General features: G+C 51.2%; 10 protein-coding genes across 10 annotated transcripts; 3 read left to right on the forward strand and 7 right to left on the reverse strand.

The window, feature by feature from the left end:
• Positions 1–724: 724 nt before the first annotated feature.
• PMZ80_009022 (uncharacterized protein) lies at positions 725–1,735 on the reverse strand (the record flags this gene model as incomplete). Its single annotated transcript, XM_064877418.1, has 1 exon — positions 725–1,735. One exon carries the CDS (start codon positions 1,733–1,735, stop codon positions 725–727), a length of 1,011 nt encoding a protein of 336 aa, XP_064726920.1.
• A 944-nt stretch (positions 1,736–2,679) lies between these two features.
• On the reverse strand, positions 2,680–3,447 carry PMZ80_009023 (uncharacterized protein; the record flags this gene model as incomplete). The annotated part of the gene is made up of 1 exon (XM_064877419.1): positions 2,680–3,447. One exon carries the CDS (start codon positions 3,445–3,447, stop codon positions 2,680–2,682), a length of 768 nt encoding a protein of 255 aa, XP_064726921.1.
• Positions 3,448–3,558: 111 nt separating this feature from the next.
• Positions 3,559–3,828, reverse strand: PMZ80_009024 (uncharacterized protein; the record flags this gene model as incomplete). Its single annotated transcript, XM_064877420.1, has 1 exon — positions 3,559–3,828. The coding sequence occupies one exon, from the start codon at positions 3,826–3,828 to the stop codon at positions 3,559–3,561; it is 270 nt and encodes an 89-aa protein (XP_064726922.1).
• A 1,427-nt stretch (positions 3,829–5,255) lies between these two features.
• On the forward strand, positions 5,256–5,648 carry PMZ80_009025 (uncharacterized protein; the record flags this gene model as incomplete). Its single annotated transcript, XM_064877421.1, has 2 exons — positions 5,256–5,371; positions 5,438–5,648. The coding sequence occupies 2 exons, from the start codon at positions 5,256–5,258 to the stop codon at positions 5,646–5,648; spliced, it is 327 nt and encodes a 108-aa protein (XP_064726923.1).
• A 149-nt stretch (positions 5,649–5,797) lies between these two features.
• On the reverse strand, positions 5,798–6,778 carry PMZ80_009026 (uncharacterized protein; the record flags this gene model as incomplete). The annotated part of the gene is made up of 1 exon (XM_064877422.1): positions 5,798–6,778. The coding sequence occupies one exon, from the start codon at positions 6,776–6,778 to the stop codon at positions 5,798–5,800; it is 981 nt and encodes a 326-aa protein (XP_064726924.1).
• Positions 6,779–7,139: 361 nt separating this feature from the next.
• PMZ80_009027 (uncharacterized protein) lies at positions 7,140–7,751 on the forward strand (the record flags this gene model as incomplete). Its single annotated transcript, XM_064877423.1, has 2 exons — positions 7,140–7,148; positions 7,248–7,751. The coding sequence occupies 2 exons, from the start codon at positions 7,140–7,142 to the stop codon at positions 7,749–7,751; spliced, it is 513 nt and encodes a 170-aa protein (XP_064726925.1).
• A 201-nt stretch (positions 7,752–7,952) lies between these two features.
• PMZ80_009028 (uncharacterized protein) lies at positions 7,953–9,602 on the reverse strand (the record flags this gene model as incomplete). Its single annotated transcript, XM_064877424.1, has 1 exon — positions 7,953–9,602. The coding sequence occupies one exon, from the start codon at positions 9,600–9,602 to the stop codon at positions 7,953–7,955; it is 1,650 nt and encodes a 549-aa protein (XP_064726926.1).
• Positions 9,603–9,905: 303 nt separating this feature from the next.
• Positions 9,906–11,325, forward strand: PMZ80_009029 (uncharacterized protein; the record flags this gene model as incomplete). Its single annotated transcript, XM_064877425.1, has 2 exons — positions 9,906–10,019; positions 10,063–11,325. 2 exons carry the CDS (start codon positions 9,906–9,908, stop codon positions 11,323–11,325), a joined length of 1,377 nt encoding a protein of 458 aa, XP_064726927.1.
• Positions 11,326–12,315: 990 nt separating this feature from the next.
• Positions 12,316–13,815, reverse strand: PMZ80_009030 (uncharacterized protein; the record flags this gene model as incomplete). The annotated part of the gene is made up of 1 exon (XM_064877426.1): positions 12,316–13,815. One exon carries the CDS (start codon positions 13,813–13,815, stop codon positions 12,316–12,318), a length of 1,500 nt encoding a protein of 499 aa, XP_064726928.1.
• A 1,394-nt stretch (positions 13,816–15,209) lies between these two features.
• On the reverse strand, positions 15,210–16,696 carry BNA5_2 (Kynureninase (L-kynurenine hydrolase); the record flags this gene model as incomplete). Its single annotated transcript, XM_064877427.1, has 2 exons — positions 15,210–15,655; positions 15,703–16,696. 2 exons carry the CDS (start codon positions 16,694–16,696, stop codon positions 15,210–15,212), a joined length of 1,440 nt encoding a protein of 479 aa, XP_064726929.1.
• Between the last annotated feature and the right edge of the window lie 56 nt (positions 16,697–16,752).

Genomic DNA, 16,752 nt, shown 5'->3' on the forward strand with positions numbered 1-16,752 from the left:
TTATATTCGATAGTGATCGGATGGAGGAAGAGACAGCCAAGTCGACAGTCGTATAAGAAGTGGTAAGTTATTCCTGCCATGATATTACTGCTTGCTATACAGGAAGCACAAGCATCACAGAATGCTCAGGAGCCCCCATAGCGCATTCTGGATTGTCGATTGTTCACAACACAATCTCCTTACTACACTATCGCCAAACAAGACCATGTTCTGCAGGATCAAGAACAATGGCTGCTCGAGTCGAACCAGCTGCCACAAAGGCTACCCAAGCGTCTAGCAGTCAACGAGACCACGATCTCATTATCTTGGTCGACGCCTCAACAAGAAACTTCGACTTGCGCCTATGACCAGAATCAACTAGCATCTTCAAATAGATTTGTTGAGAACCTCCACGAATATTAGCGGTGTACGGATAGTGGTCGTGACTGCATGCTTCACGACAGTACTAGCACTTGAATGACTGTGCCAACAAACATAAACATCGTTCATGATCACATGAATATGCCATGATTTTGTGTCAAGCAAGAACTGCACTTCATCCATGGGCGAGTCAATACTTTATGATTTCTGAAAGCTATGTTTGTGACAAAAACAGATGCATTCTTTGCTGATCATGCATGTTACAAATTGCCCGCGAATGCTCGCCGAAACTATTCATGAGGCTTCCTCGACTATCACAGCGCTGGGTCAGAGGATCTCCTGTGCCAGATCTGGTGCCGTGGTTTCACATCCACCGACCTTGACTCAATCGACGCATCCTGGACCGGGCACGTAGGACGAGAGAATCGAACGACCGGCTCCACTTAGAATCAAGGTATGCCTCACGATCGATAACGCTCAGTGCCTTATCATTCTCTGGAGTCTCACTCGACAGGATATCATCCTTCGACATACCACTGACAGTCTGGAGAATAAAATCGCCGAGATAAGCCATCGCAAGTTCAGCCTCAAGTACCCGTCTCAAGGCCCTGCTGTCAAGAATCTCATCTTGGACATAATCGATGGCGACCGCTTCTCCTGGTCCATCACACGGAATCCCCCAGTCCTGAGGCATCGACCATGCCATTGGCCGCACAGCAGTCTCCCATTTGCGACCATCCGACGCCTTTCTCTCAGCAAGAAACCACTCTGTGAAGTCGCTGCCTTCGACCCGACGTCTTGCCTGACACTTCGCAGGCCAAATCAGCAGATCGAGACCCTGATGTCTATGAACCAGGAATGCCAGGAAGTGAAGCATACGCATCCTTTGATACTCACGTCTCGATACTTTCACCTCATGCTCATCATCCAGTGCCACTGGAGTCCCATCCTCATCAATTGGCCACTTACAATAAAGCTTGAGTGATGACAGGTGTGGCATGTCCTTCATGAAAGCCTCAAGATACTCAGGCCATCTGGACTTCGGGAAATGCAACATCGGCCCCTCCATAAGCAGCTCGAGCCTCTGGATCATCAGACATCCTCCTACACCGACGACGTCTGGCAATTGATCGATCAGTGTCGACCGCGCGTATAGGACTCCGCAGAAGTGCTTGACATGTTCGAGCACATCGGATTGGAGGCCTGGCGAAGCTTGCACCAGCCCGTTACAGTTGGTGAATGTGGCCGGTACCAACGTGAGCGACAGATCGAACTCAAATTTATCAATGATGAATGAATATATATGCTGACGGAGCTCCAGGGGAAGGCCGAGAAAAAGTGGCTCCTGTGGTAGCGTCGAGGTTGAGTGGTCCATTCTGAGACTGGAATTATAGGTGGTATGGCAAAGGTCCAGAACAAAGCAGGATGGAAGTGGTCTGAGGGAAGAGTAAGTTGTGACTAACCGAGATGTGATCCCGTAAGACCATACGTAATTTTGGAGGATGACAAGTACAGAAAGAAAATTCATGGCTATTGCGCCTTATTTATACTTGGCATAACCGAGAGCAAGTTTCTCAGACGCTGAGATGGATTCGATTGACTTCAGACTATTCGACTTATGGGTATCAGAGAGCACGAAAGCGGTACCAGACCATGGATATGAGCACGTTCGAGGCATTTCGGGATCCAATATACGCTTGTGATGCGGGTGTCCCGAACGATGGTCAGCAGTCAACGTTGGCCGATGATATGATCATGCTGTGTGATCCATACATCGACAATGGCCTCGCCGCAACACTCCTTCGTGGCTATGATAATGTGCCTCACTATATCCACCTTCAGTGCATTGCTTTGGTGGTCCAAAGGACAACATCGTACATGCAGCTAACTTGCTCAATAGTGCCACATCGGGTATCGAAACAACTCATACAGCCAGAACAGAAGACGGCTCGAACGGACTGTTTATCTGCAGAGATCAATGTCGTTAGAGGTAGCCACGGAGGTTCAGGAGCACATGCAGCCATCGATAGCCGTGATCGCGATTTGCCGGACCAAATAGGTGCGGCAATGGTCACCCCGCATGACCGGACACACTTAGCGACCACGCGTCTATGAAAGCTGGAAAACATGCTCGAACTTAGTAAGTTTTTCAATTTGTGTGTATATTTCTGCCATCGATTTCGATGGCGCAAACCATGCCAGACGTACTGACTGGTAGTATGCTTAGTAGTGGGGTATCCAAACATCGCTTCAGCCAGAACAAACAATAATTGACTAGTCATCAAACCACTTGACCGTGACTACGCACACTCCTGACCATTAGCCTGAAAATCCTCGACCACTACCACGTCCGCCTCGGCCACGGCCACGGCTACAGCTTCTACCTCTCCCTCTGCCTTGGCGACCAGGGATAGAAGCTCGTCTCAATGCTCGTTCCTGGTTCTCTCGGCCCCAACTAATCAACATGTCAACATGCCGCTCCATCGGGTCCGTGAAGCCTCTCTGGTCTACCGATGCAAAGAAGTCGTTGCCCTCTAGTACCTTACTCGAATCGATCCCGTCTCTACCCTCCGTGTAGGTCGGTGGTATAACGAATTGAGCGACATCTGTCAAGCCCAGTTCATACCAGAGTACACGTCTGACTGCTGTTGAGTTCAACACCTCATCGATTAGCACCTCTGTGACCTCCCCCTGTGGCTGCGAGTCGTCGTCAGGTACCTTTTTGGTCAGCCGCACTGGCTCCCACATCCGCTTTGGTCTCTTCTTTTCGGCCAGAAACCATTCGCTGCGAGTCTCACCATCACCTGGCCGCAAGGAGCGAGACTTTGCTGGCCAGATGAGCAAGTCCAAGTTGGGATGTCGAAGGACCAGGAAAGCGAGGAATCTCAACTTGCTTCTCTTCTCCTGCTGTGCCCAGGTTACTACTTCGTTGTCTTCGCTCACTGGGTCATGATACGTCCATTGGTCTTGGTCTGCACTCCACTCGGAGTATAGCTTCAGCGACTGCAGCTCTGAGAATTGATGAGTGAGTGACGACAGAGGACTAGGCCAGTGTCGCCGATGATAGTGTTTTGTCTTTCCATCCATGCATACTTCGAGCTTGCCGACCAGGAGACAGTTGTTGTAATTCTGGTCCCGCTCGTGAGCTCCAAGCAGTCGCGCGGTTTCTTCAATGGTCGACAAGGAGCACTTGAATACTCAATGTGTCTGGATATATTCTGTGCACTCCTCTTGGAGTTGTGTTGAAGCGAGCAACAGATCCTCGAAAATCAAAAGAGTCTTGGGTGTGTCCCAGCTGAACCTCTCTGGCTCATAGCCATATCGCTTGCTTTTGGTGGCGGCGTCGGCCGTGATATCGACAATATCGTCTGCGACAAGGTGTCGATAAATGTTCTCGCGGATCTCTCGGGCGACTGCTAGCAGTGGTGGTTTGCCTGTGCCTTGGACAGCACTCTCGAGCAGCGACATTGTTGCGTCGTCCATGTCGATTGTGATGGTTCCAGGATGTTTTGAAGGATCTGTAGAACGATGTTTGTTCTGGGAAGGGGACCAGTGGTGGTGGATGTCAAGTAAGTTGGACGAAGCTCAAGAAGAGGAGCACCTTATATGGTCGAGAGCCCGAGTGCAGGCAAGCATCGTGATATGCTGTATCTGCCAACGCCAGCGATCCTCTTAGGCATAGCTGCTAGGTGATATGCACGCTGATATGTTTATAGTGCAACGCCTGAGGAGTACAAGATCGTGATATACAATCTGGTATTGCGACGGCTATCGTGCAGGGCTCTGATATGATGACCACTCGGACAACCCTTCGGTGACGATGGTTCTGATCAGCCAGAGACCAACACTTCGCCTCATGCTATGATTTGCTTCCAATAAGATGAATGCATTACCACGTCACCAACGATAACAGCAGCAATGATAGAAACGAGAAACAAGATCATGCCGGGCCAGGATGCATTAGACAACAGCCACCCGAGCAAACCACTCGTGCAATACACTTCCACAAACAAACCAACAGCAGCTGGGCAAACCTTCGATACGTCGCAACGAGCATCTAGCAGCAGCTCGGACCCACGCGCGCGAACGACTCAAGCGGCACATAGGACTTTCTTAACCTTCCTCACGAGCTCATCGCCGTTTGGACACCAACGTGCCGACCTTAAGCAATATAATGCTGATGACGAGAGAGCCGCGACCCTGCACCACGAGCCCATCGAAATGTCAATGGTTTACGGCTGTTAATGATGATAGGAGGCGCTTTCCAGCCATCGGTACAAAGGGCAGTTGCTCGCGCCTCTCTAATGGCTGGGCAGGAGAGACATAGCAAGCCACAGACTTGACCAATCGAACATTCCTATCTACACAAACAGATGCACAGTTTCTACTGCTCGGTCCATCCGCAGAAGTCGCACAGTCCCATGCACCAAAACTTCTGGACTAACTACCCTAAGTCATGCTCACTACACCCGGCCCCCAACATGCAACTACTGATCGAACCATCCATGACTCTGCACACCGTTGGAAGTGGGCCATAAAGTCGAACCCTAGAATGCTAACGTATCTGGTCTGCTTATCAGAACTGCCCGTTTACCGTAAACGCGGTTTGTTAGCGCCTCACTAGGTAGTACCGTGTTCAAGTTTACGATGAACGGGCACCGCTTTGCTTATATAGTTCCCCACCTCTGCTACGATTGGCTTTGTCATGTCCGCACGAGGAGCAGAGGAGTTACTTAGCCGAGGCAAAGTGGAGAAGATTGCCTGATACCCTTATTTTTGGGCCACCACGCTCTATCAGCAGATGTATCAAGCATATATAGAGCTGGGCTGCTTGTCAGTTTACCAGATACTTCATTGAGAGCCGACCGAACAGCTATTTCCTACCAACAAGCACAATGTCAACAGCAATCTACGTCTCCTACTACCAGAAGGACCCCAAGACAGGCGAGCCGTGTAACTTCGATGTCGATTACTACCTCAACACGCACATGCAACTTGTGCAGAAGCATTGGTAACGATCCCTCTTCTATCGCATCCTCTCTGCCCATTCCCGTGCCTCGCCTAACAGCATATATAGGGGCCCGCACGGCATGAAATCCTGGACCGTGATCCAGTTCGAGGAGAACGACCCGTCAGGTCTGCATATCCAGTGCATCATGCATTGGGAGAGCAAAGAGCACTTCGAGAAGTGCTTTGCGTTGGGGATTCCGGAGGTCCATGAGGATCTGAAGCATTACACCAATGGTATGCCGGTTAGGTACACTGGGAAGGTGCTGTTGAACGGCTGATGCATCTGCGATTGTGTATCAAGGATGGGAGTCGTCTGATATGATGCGGAAGGAATCAGTGAGATGCGAGAACGCTGAATTGGATTGTCGTGAAGATGGTCTTACACTAGGTAGTCTTTCGCTGTGTCAAGGCTGTTATACCGCATGCATCACATCAGCCCACCCACAACAGGCACAGCCTTGTAAACATCGTTCCACTGCTTCATCTCCCATGCACTCCCAACCGGCGCACCAACGCCCCTACCCACCACACCCAATCCTCCCACTGCCCACACCAACGCGACCAACGCACAAACAGCGTTCACAACGCGCGACCTCAACCTCCGTTGTCGAGCACCATAATCTCCACCCTCAGTCACATACTCCCTCGTCAACTTCAAATACTTCGCCGCCCCACCCACAAAATGGAAACTCGCAACACTAACCATCAAGCTATACCCCAACCCCGCCAGCCACGGATGTCTCTTGAATCCATGGCTAAAGAACCGTAACCCAACACTACTCGAGTCCCCGTGGACCTTCAGCGGTGTAATCCTGTTAACGAGCACATGCGCGATCATCATTGGGTAGAGCGCGTAGCCGAGCGCACTCGTCAAACTGAGCTTCGGCCATAGAGATTTCGAGATCTGTTTCCGCTGCGCGTGTGTTTCTGCGCCGTAGCGTTTTGCGGCCTGGAAGCGTCTGTAGATTCGGAGGCTGAGACCTGATGCGACGTGTGTGACGACTGGGATGAATATGAGGAGTGGTTCGAGTGGGAAGGACTGGTAGTAGGGTCGGGTGAGGAGGAGGGAGTTCTCGGCTTTTTGGGTTGAGAGGGTGAGGAGGGGGATCAGGGCTGTGTTTGTGTAGTGGCCTATTAGGTAGAGGGTTGGTGGGATTGTTGAGTACTTTTGGAGGGAGAGGAGGATGGACGGGATCCGGCTACGGGATATGCCGATGTTGTTGGTTGTGTTGTTGGCTGGTGGGAAGTATGTTGGATATTCGGTCGTGGAGAGGTCGTCGGGGTTGACGACGTTTTCGTCCTTGATGTCGGACTCGTAGAGGGTGGGTGGTTCCTCGTCTACGGGTGAGGGATCGAGTTGCTCCATGGGGTAGGAGGATATCGAGGGGTTGTGGTCGGGGTGTGGCATATTGGTTGCAGAAGAGTAAGGGCCACCGGATGGAAATATCACCTCATGATTGAGATGGTCGATGCAGCAAGTCTATCTACTGTACTTGCGCGAGGCTTAGAGATAGCAACAATAGTGGTGGCCTCGCGGTTATCAAAAAAAGTGCAAACATGCCAAACGTAAATAAAGCTGACGATCGTGCTTTCTTCGCGATGTCATTTGTTCTTTCCTTCACCACCACAGTATCTCGTTGACTTGGTGTCGGCCCCTGGTATTTGAGGCAGCTAATGCTATCAAGGCTATCATTCCAAACTTTCAATTGCTTCAGTGATTGCTCAGCAGCTTTGTGACTGTCTCAGCCTGACTTTAAAAGCCTACCATCATGGGTCCAGTAAGTCGTGATATGTTGTTCTTGCACGTCCACTATTTTCTTCCCTCGATATATGCCGGATGCTTCCTACCATGAGAATGCAGCTACTAAAATGTGCAGCGAGGGTTTACCCTCCCGTCAGCAAAAACAGACTCAGCAAAAGCTGCTAGAAGTGCCTTCTACTGTGAACTATGTCAGAAAGGCTACAGTCGCATGAACGAATTCGAAGCCCATGAATCTTCGTATGATCACCAGCACAGAAAGAGACTCAAGGACATGAAGGAGATGCAGAGGCAGGTCCAGACATCGGGGAGGAAAGAAGAGAAGGGTCCATTGATGAGCATTAAATTGGGCGGGTCTGGCACGAAACCCAGCGGAGGTGGTGGCTTTAAGAAAGGAGGATTCAAGAATGCTTTCGCTCCTGCTGCTGGTGACGAAGATATCAAGAAGGAAGATGATGATGTGAACGATATTTTTGCGAAGACATCCACAACGGTGAAGGAGACGGAGCGACTCGAGGATGAAGACAGTGATGTTACAGATCAAGAGGACTACTATGATCCAAGGAAACCAACAGGTTGTATGCCTGGCTGTGGAGGGTCTACCATTGCGGCCAACGCTTAACCACTTACGCCATCGGGATTTTCAGAGACAGAGCCCCCTGATTATTGGCACTGCTCAAAGCCACATCAATCATCGTCGCTGTTTTCAGATTCCGCTTCTCTCCATGGTACGATATCTGGCAAAAGTTAGCTTTGGCCTTAAGGATGTGGATGTTGGTGCCAGCGCTCGCAAACCTGCAAACCAACGGGAAGAACCGGCATATTAGATCGGTTCAAACCAAGGCTTTTCGGCGGACGCAGCCGCCATCTCAAGGTTTGACGTACCGAAACGCCCTTCAACGCGGGCTTGGATCGACTCTATGACAAGCTGCCGCTCTACTTCGCTGAGGTCATATTCTTGATCAACAGCCATCAGAGATAGAAAGAAGCCCTTTTGCTTGTCAGGATCCAGCCGTTGGACGAAATCGAGAATCGACGACAGATCGAATTGTGTTAACGCATAAAGTGTTAGACTCTTCAAATTTCTCAAGTTGGCGAGTAATGGCAGGATGTCTGAGGAGAGCTCTCCACCACTGGTCCAGAACTCTTCAAGCAGTGGCAGATTCAATGCGAGGTTCGTGATGTGTGTCATGTCGAATTCGTCCGATATCTGTTTGAGGACAAGCTCCTTCAAGTTTGGCAATTGACAGATAGAAGAGACCATAATCTCAAGATCGTGAGGGTGGGTGTCATCGCCATTGCCACTGAGAACCAAAGACTCGAGGTGACTCTGATCGGACAAAGCTGTATGAAACGAGGCAGAACTCGCGTTTCTAACGGTGTACCCCTCGACGCACAGCTTGAACCACTTGACTTCTGGCGCTACTGCAACAGCAGCCAGTATTGACGGACCATCGAAGAACTTCCTGATCGTGATATCGCGAAGTTTCGTGCAAGAGCTCAGCCAAGCAATGACCTCCATGAAGACATCGTTGTTGGCTTCTTCCAGTCGGACGGCACCGCTGCTGTCTTCCAATGACAGAACTTCGATTTGAGTACATCCTTTTAAGCTGTTGAGGTTTTCCATCGCCTCTCGACTCAGATTGTTCAGAAAAAGTTCTTTGATCGTGGAGTGTCTTGCTAGAGCTTCGAAAGATCGCCGACCGATGTTGTTGAAACTGATAAATTGTAAGTATTGGAGAGTGTCTGGTCTCAAGTCGTCCAGGAACGTGGCGAACACGTCATCTGCGTCTGGATCAAGCCAGCCGTGGATTGTAAGTGCGTCGAAGTACTCGCAGTTGTTGGCGACAGCCTTGCCTGCATCGCTGCCTAACGCGTCCCCTTTCCATAAAACCATGCGTCTCAATCGTGGCGTTCGCGAAATCCACCTGGTAAGAAAGCCTGGTCGCAGATGGCCGGATATCTCTTCCAACAAAGTTGCTTTCGGTACTACAACCTCGCCAACATTGTTGACGGTCGCTACCACATCGACCATTTCATACTTGCCCTTCTGCCTTACATGGTTGAACTTAGAAAGCGGCTTGGCGTAGAATGACCTCTTCGCGGCACGAAAATGTGTGCTTTCGACCATATCTGACAGGTTTCGAAAGTCAATGATGCGCAAGTAGCGACAGTATGGCTTGTAAGTTGGCAAAGGTTCTAGGCTAGAACTGATAATCGACCTCCATAATAGAGTCCATTTTCGAAAATATTGCTGAACGTCCTGAAAACCAATATCCAATTGTCGCATATCATCCTCCGTGAAGTTGAAAGCTGGCGAGAGCTCGTGGTATTGGTACATCGTCCGCAAAGCTGCATCTGCGAGAGATCTTGAGCTTCTAGCACAGTTGTATAAGCATTTGAAGTCTCGCTCTCGGCCTAGCTCGGCACAGATGAGAGACAGGATCTCTTCTGGTAGCACTGCGACCTCCATCGTGCATGCGACAACTGAGTGAAGTCTTAACGAGGATGGCCGCGATGACTTAGTGTCGCTCGACAAGCCCGGAGGTTTAGATCGATGCGAGTTGATATGATCTTGAAAGCCATCTCTGCAGCACAAGGCAGTTAAGGCAGTCGTGTCTAGAGCACGTGACCGGGATGCGGAACGCGTCGACGCGTCAGTGTGGCCTCGGGGGCGATCGTTCCTTCATTCATCGATCCTGCCACTCCTAGCTGATTAAGTATTGCAAAGGTAATCGAGTGATTGAATAACCGTGAGGCACGATATCCTTTCAACATGCCCACCTTTGGCTTCGCGATCTCCCCTAACGCGATCGCACAACTACATGATGCTCTGTCGTGCTTAGCAAAATTTGATGAAAATATCTCCTTGGAAGCAACCGCTCAAGAGGTAAGCTGAAGGTAAGTCGGCACGACATTTCTGACCCAAGCAGCTTCGCATTTCTAGCTTGAACTCTTCGAAGACTGCTTACGCATCTTTCATCTTCAACTCCACAACCTTTTTTGACAAGTACCACTTTTCTGCCTCATCTCGCTCTACGGACAGTGAACCGCCCAAGAGCTGGGCATGCAAGCTGCAGAACAGAGCCTTACTTTCTATCTTCAAGAAGCGGCAGGTTGACAACAAGGAGAAAGAAACGTCTGTCGAGCGTTGTGAATTCGAGCTCTATGCCAGACCTGACGAGACGGAATGTCGGCTTATCATCAAACTGTACTGCCGCTTCAGCGTCATCAAGACTTACCGACTCACCTACGAATCAGCCGAAGTGCTTCATGCAACATTCGACAAACAAGGCTCGCCTAATAAGTGGACAATCTCTTCGAGGACATTGCGAGACGTGGTTGAGTACTTCGGCCCCAAGACCGAGCACGTAGACTGGTCTCTACATGATGGTAAGGTCACATTCACAAGTTATACAGACAAGATCCAGGTTGGCAGAGAGATCATTCGACAGCCGACTCATACTTCTGTCACGCTCAACGGCCAGGACTTCGACGAATGCAAGATTGAACAGGATCTACACATCAGTATACCAGTGAAGGATTTCCGGTCGATAGTCGCGCATGCAGATACTATGAAAGCAAATGTCAAAGTAGTATACTCGAGAGGTCACAGACCCTCGCAGATCACATATGGTTCAGGCGGTTTGACAGCAGAGTTCACCCTGATGACGAAAGGCACAAGCAGCACTGCTATTGACAGCTCCAGAACAGCTACACCAGCCAGAGGACTGTCAGTTCGTCCCACGTCACAGCCGGCCACTAGCTCGCGAGCTCATTCTATCTCAAGAACAACGCAGAGCGACGTACCGCCTGCAGTCCGAGCTCAACCAGATGCCACAATGCCAGCACCAAGTCACAATCCGGAACAAAACGCCAAGCCAAAGCTTCGCAACGCGGCATCGGCTGACACCTCAGCACCTCCAGCTAGCATAAATCCAGACAGTCTTTTCTTTCCGGCGGCGGAAGATGATGATCAGCAATGGGATCCGCAGAACTTCGACGAGCCGGACATGGTGACTTGGGATAATACTGGTGCGAACTCTTTTGATCCATCTGCGATCTCTGGTAGGCGACTGAACGATGCTGAAAGTGGCGGGACGTCATTCAAGAGTGCTCTCGAGGACAGAAGATTGGGGCCTTTCGAGATTGCACCCACCCAGAGATTGAGTCAGATTAAGGGAATGTTCGATTGACACTGAAAACTGGTAGTAGAACACAAGACCGATTTTGCGATTCAGTTACACAACGTTTGAGCCTTCTTCGGCTGGTTTTCCGTCTTAGGCAGCTTGTCACACTACATCACTCTCAAGGGCAGTCAGGCCTTACTCAAGAGCTTGGTAACCCTGTTCTGGCAGGTTCGCCTTCCAGAACAGGCAGTCTGAACTTGATTCGAGGCCGACGAAGGCCATCCCCAAAATCGCATCACATGCCGAACTAGGTGCTGGTGAGTACTGAAAAGGGGAGCTACCTGCGATTTCAGCGGCACATTATTGAGAAATCCGCAATATGAACTGACACGGTTATGGAGCACACAATGTCAGTTTCTAGCTTTTCACAAGCTCCGTGTTTCTGTTGACTTCATCTCCGGGGGCCATATGCTGGCCGTACGACAGTCCGCTAAACACACATACAGCTCATCTGAGTAATGTTCCAAAACTCTAGATCCAGCTCTTGGGGGCTCACCAGTACCTAACACATGGAGTCTCTGCGAGAACGATCGCTCGCAGGACCACTCGAGTCAGAACCAATTGGCCCGGTGCTCATGGTATTCGAGAATTGCAGCCCAAGTTGGTGTTCATTGTAGCTACCTAGAAGCTATCACAAAAGACCACTATCCCAATTCCATAACTAGAGCACTCGAAGCACATGCTCGACAGTACCTATCAACCCCTGTCCGTCAAGCTAATCCACCCAGAACCAAGCACAGCACACAAAAACCTTGCAAGCAAAGTCCACCCTCTCGATGTGCTGGCGTCTTCCCGAGTATCCTGACTGGCCATCAGGAGTTCAGCATAACCTCTCAAGCACATATAGCATACTCGGGAGGCCGCCAGGTATCCTCGCCCGTCCACCCGAACCCCGACGCCAGGTCACGCTCCTTCAACAGCACCGTCTGGCGTTCCATACCTTCTTGGGCAAGCAAGCATGCGGTACCCGTAAGATGTAAACGAGAATTGTACCGGTTACCTCCCTCGCCCACGTCCAGGAAGTCTTTGCTGGTCTCGCGGATTATCTCGCGGAACCTGGATCGGCTCACCATCACTATCATACTGAAGGTGGCCCTCTTCGTCGAACACATACTCCATTCCTGGATCCGCGTGCAGCTCGGATAATGTATCTGAGATCGTGCTATCGAAGCTTTGCCTCATGGACGGCCTACCCCCAGCAGAAGAGGCTGATGGCGTACGCCGGGAAGCACGGTCTGTCTCAGAATAAGCGCCAAAGGATGTCTGCTCGCTAGCAGCCGTCACCGAAGATAGCGCTGAATCGCGGCGCCGGGTCCCAGAGCCCCGAGGCACCTCGTGCAGGTAGAGCAACTCGCCGGTAAACGCCGACCGAGGGTTCTGCGGGTCCTGTTCTCGGGCTATGGTATCTTCCTCGGCACGGGAGACGTTGAGCGATGGAAGCCCTCGACGCCCGACAGATGTGGGGGCTGTGGTTCCACTAGTCTCAGAAGCAATCGAAGATGCCACGCTCCGTGGGGGGGTACCCCCTTGGTTAAGATAGTCTTGAATTGCCTTTAGGCCATAGTTCATGCTAGACTCGTTCGATGCTTCACTCCCTGGCGGAGGATTCCGATGGTGCTCAGCTGTCGGCACGGCGGGCTCGGTAGCTGCCAATTTATCCGTGTATGTACAGGTCTGCTTGAATTGCGCACAGGGCCCACATATGGGTTTCACTGCGTCACATTTCCTGCCCTGCTTCCTGCATTGGCCACAACTGGCGCCCTTGGGGAGTCTTTTTCCGTAAGACGCCTTGCCGCCAGGGTACTGAGGTGCACTGTACCCAGCAAGGAGGGTTCTGTCCACAGGTTGCCCCGTATATGTGCAGGACTCCTCATGCATCGCGCACGTCCCGCATCTAGGCCTCACTCCGTCACATCCCCTGAAGTTGAGAGCTTTGCATTGGTCGCAAGTGGGACGATTGGGGACTCTCTTGGACTGCTCCCTACCAGGCGGAAGTCGTCGAGGTTCCTTTCCCTTGACTGCATCCCGTCTTCCTCCTGAAGCTGCAGTCCTAGTGCCTTGCATATCCTTCATACTGGATGATGTGCTCTGGGGCACGCTACCAGCATCCGGTCTACCTCCCAGAGGTATACGGAAAGTGCCTTGCATATCCTTCATACTGGGTGCCGTGCTCCGGGACACGCTACGCTCATCCTCATCCAGAGCTTCAACTTTCGCGAATTCCTCTTCCCACGCGAAATCTCCTTCTTCCACGAGTTCATCATCTTCCTCCTCAGCCTCATCATCCAGGGGCTCACCTTGACTCATCTCAGACCTAGCAGCTTCAGAGCGCCGTCGATCAATTCGTTCGGCATTACCGTAGATCCGCGCCAGAGAGCCTAGCTCGCCCCTTGCGTCCGGCTGCACGGGCTCCTCTCGCTCTGCGAGCACCTCACGCCAAGGACGATGACCGACACCCCTAGGTCCTGCACTAGGAGGCAACATCGTGTGCTTCATGTTCCCGATAAGCCTCGCCTCAGAGACTGGCAATGGACGTGCCAGGCGATCTATACCGGTAGGGCCGGTCGCCACGTGTATGTAAGTGTCTTCACGATATTCCCTCATGTCGCACCGCTCGCAGTATAACTCGGAGGTATGGCTTTTCGGCTCCTCGCCGCAGAGGGAGCAGTTGCATCCGTCACAGTAGGTCTCTCCTGGAAGTCGCTCGGCCATTTCGCACCTTGTACAAGCGCATCGTTTGCAGAGGTCAACTTCGGTGTCGGCTTCGCGCCCGCAAGATGAGCAGTCAGGCATTATTTCAGACTACTAGGGACCTTCCGAACGTCCTAAGGATATCGGGCTCTGGAGTAGAAAGAGATTTGGGATATGGATAGATGCTGAGGCACAAGTATGCTCCGGTGTACTTCGAGATATGGTCGATTCGGAAGGTGCTAGTCACTACTGCCTGGATACCGGAGCAGTCCTGCAAGTGCTCAAATGTGGGTGATTGGATGGACGAAGTGTAAGTGGTCTGGACGTAAGGGATGACTCGCGAACAATCAGGAATACGGTTGTGTTATGAGTTGAGGTTTGGGTGGTAATGAGGTACGAGGTATGAGGATTCCCCTAAAGTGTCTGATTGTGGTTGTTCTGTGGATGAATGTGGGTGATATCAACCACTGGGGTGCTCCCAGAGCGTCTGAGTGTGGTGGTCCTATCGACTCAAGTGTGGATGGCTTGGATGGTGGGATACCCTCAGGGTTCCGAAATGGGTGTTCTGAGGATTGGGCGTGAACTGATTACGGGGTACTGGTGTACTCCCGAGGTGTATGAAATTTGTTCTGTGCGAATGTGCAGTATACTGATATACACTGAATGATCGAGTTGCTTGATGCTGGGGTGTTTCTTGGGGCGCGAGGAGCTGCTTTCTTATACCACTTCCTGCGAATGCCGAGAGCAGGCCATGATTGCCAGAACATGATGAGCATGCCCGTCGTTCGATATGTGTCGTGGCTAGGTCCCCGGAGTCAGTAGTCGAGCGCATGAATTGGACGAACAACGGGCGCAATCATTGCTGAACGCGCAATCTCGGGATGAATCGATCATGGCAAGTGCTTCCATTTTGTAGCCGTTCAGCTCGGTCATGGTTTCAGACGGACGTTTGCCCGAGTCAGGAAAGATGATGCATCGAGGAGTTGCTCACAAGCTCAAGACATGCCAAACACCTGCAGACAGTAGATCAACCGATGCTCATGAGCACACTGATTCAACGACTGATCTCGTTGTTCAAATCATGGAGATGATGCACGCAAACCCATCATGCAGCTCAAGTCAAGTTCAACACCAGGGCCAACACCAACGCCATGCTGAACCGTTTCCACAGCACATCAAACCACAACGATAGCTCTAGTTCATTCCTGCAAATCCTTCTTTTGCAATGCAACTTCACAAGCCCTCCGGAACACTCTGCAGAATTGGTAAACATCCATGAACGAGTTGTATAGTGGGGCAGGAGCGACTCTTATGACATCCGGCTTTCTTTCATCGATAACCACACCGTCCTCGTCTAAACACTCCAACACAGTGCCTAGCAGACCTGGCTCGAGTCGAATACTGAGCTGTGACCCTCTCGCGACAGGTTCCCGAGGACTAATAATCGTGTATGGAGGGCTTGGCCCAACAAGCTCTTCCGCAGTGAGGAGTTGCTCCAAGTATGTTGTCAGCTGCAAGGACTTCTGCCGCAATGCATCCATCCCTGCTTCCTCGAAGATTTTGAGCGATGCGACAACGGCGGAGAGGTCGAGAGCGCTTGGGTTCGAGAGCTGGAAACCTGCTGCGCCGGTACGTGGTACGAAGTCTGCGGGTTAAGTCAGCTCTTCTCCTAGCTACGGTCCACATACTTACTGTTCGTCATCTGGAACCGACTACTCTTGTCATCCCCCCACCAGCCTGTCAATCGTGGTCGATACTTCTCGGAAGACTTTGTCATATCGACCCGACCATGTTTCTCGTGAACGAAGATGCCAGCGATTGCACCTGGACCAGAGTTCAGATACTTGTAGCTGCACCACACCGCAAAGTCGACGCCCCAGTCATGCAATCTCAGATCAACGTTGCCAGCGGCATGAGCACAATCCCAGCCGATCATGATACCATGGGAGTGTGCATGCTCCGTAATGCGCTTGATGTCAAAGTACTGGCCAGTGTAGAACTGGATACCAGGAAGGAGGACAAGGGTCAGCTCTTCTGCATGCTCATCGATTTCCTTGAGGATCTGTTCGGTGCTGAGTATCGGAATGGCGGTGTTCTCTGGTTCAAGCAATACCATTGCATCCCTCGGATCCAAGCCATGCATCTCTATCTGGGACTCGATAGTGTAATGATCGCTTGGGAAGGCCTTGCCCTCAAGCAGGATTTTGTATCGTCCTTCGCCTTTCTTGGCTGGCCTGTAGAAACTGCACATAAGTAGATGGAGGTTAGCTGTTAGTGTGCCCATCACAGCGACTTCGGCTGTTTGCGCGCCCACGACAGGTGCAATGAGCTTAGCCGCCTCATCATCGATGTTGAGGAAGGGTGCTAGTGGCGAATCTGTGTGCTCTGTGAAATGTCCTGTAACTGCTTTGGTCCGCCATTGCGTTAAGAAGACTTGTATAAGTTCTGCTGCGCTCTTTGGCTGCAAGCCCAGGCTATTGCCGCAGAGGTAAATACTTTCGTCTGAGAGGGGTTCATTGTCAGGCTTGGCTATGGTAGGACGTTTCAGGTCTGCTTTCGTTGGAATATAGAAGCGTGATCTGAGATGTGCCAGAGGATCTGAGGCATCGAGTTTGAGAGCATAGCTGATGCCTGACTTGCCGCCCGCCGGTGCAGTGCTCGGTTCATCTGCTTTTGCCTCAGACATCTTATACTCAACTATTCTGTGATTCGTAACGAGGATAGCATAAAGGAGGAAGGCTC

This window comes from Knufia obscura (genome assembly GCF_036327395.1).
Source record: "Knufia obscura strain CCFEE 5817 isolate CBS 148926 chromosome Unknown scaffold_12, whole genome shotgun sequence".
Classification (NCBI taxonomy): domain Eukaryota; kingdom Fungi; phylum Ascomycota; class Eurotiomycetes; order Chaetothyriales; family Trichomeriaceae; genus Knufia; species Knufia obscura.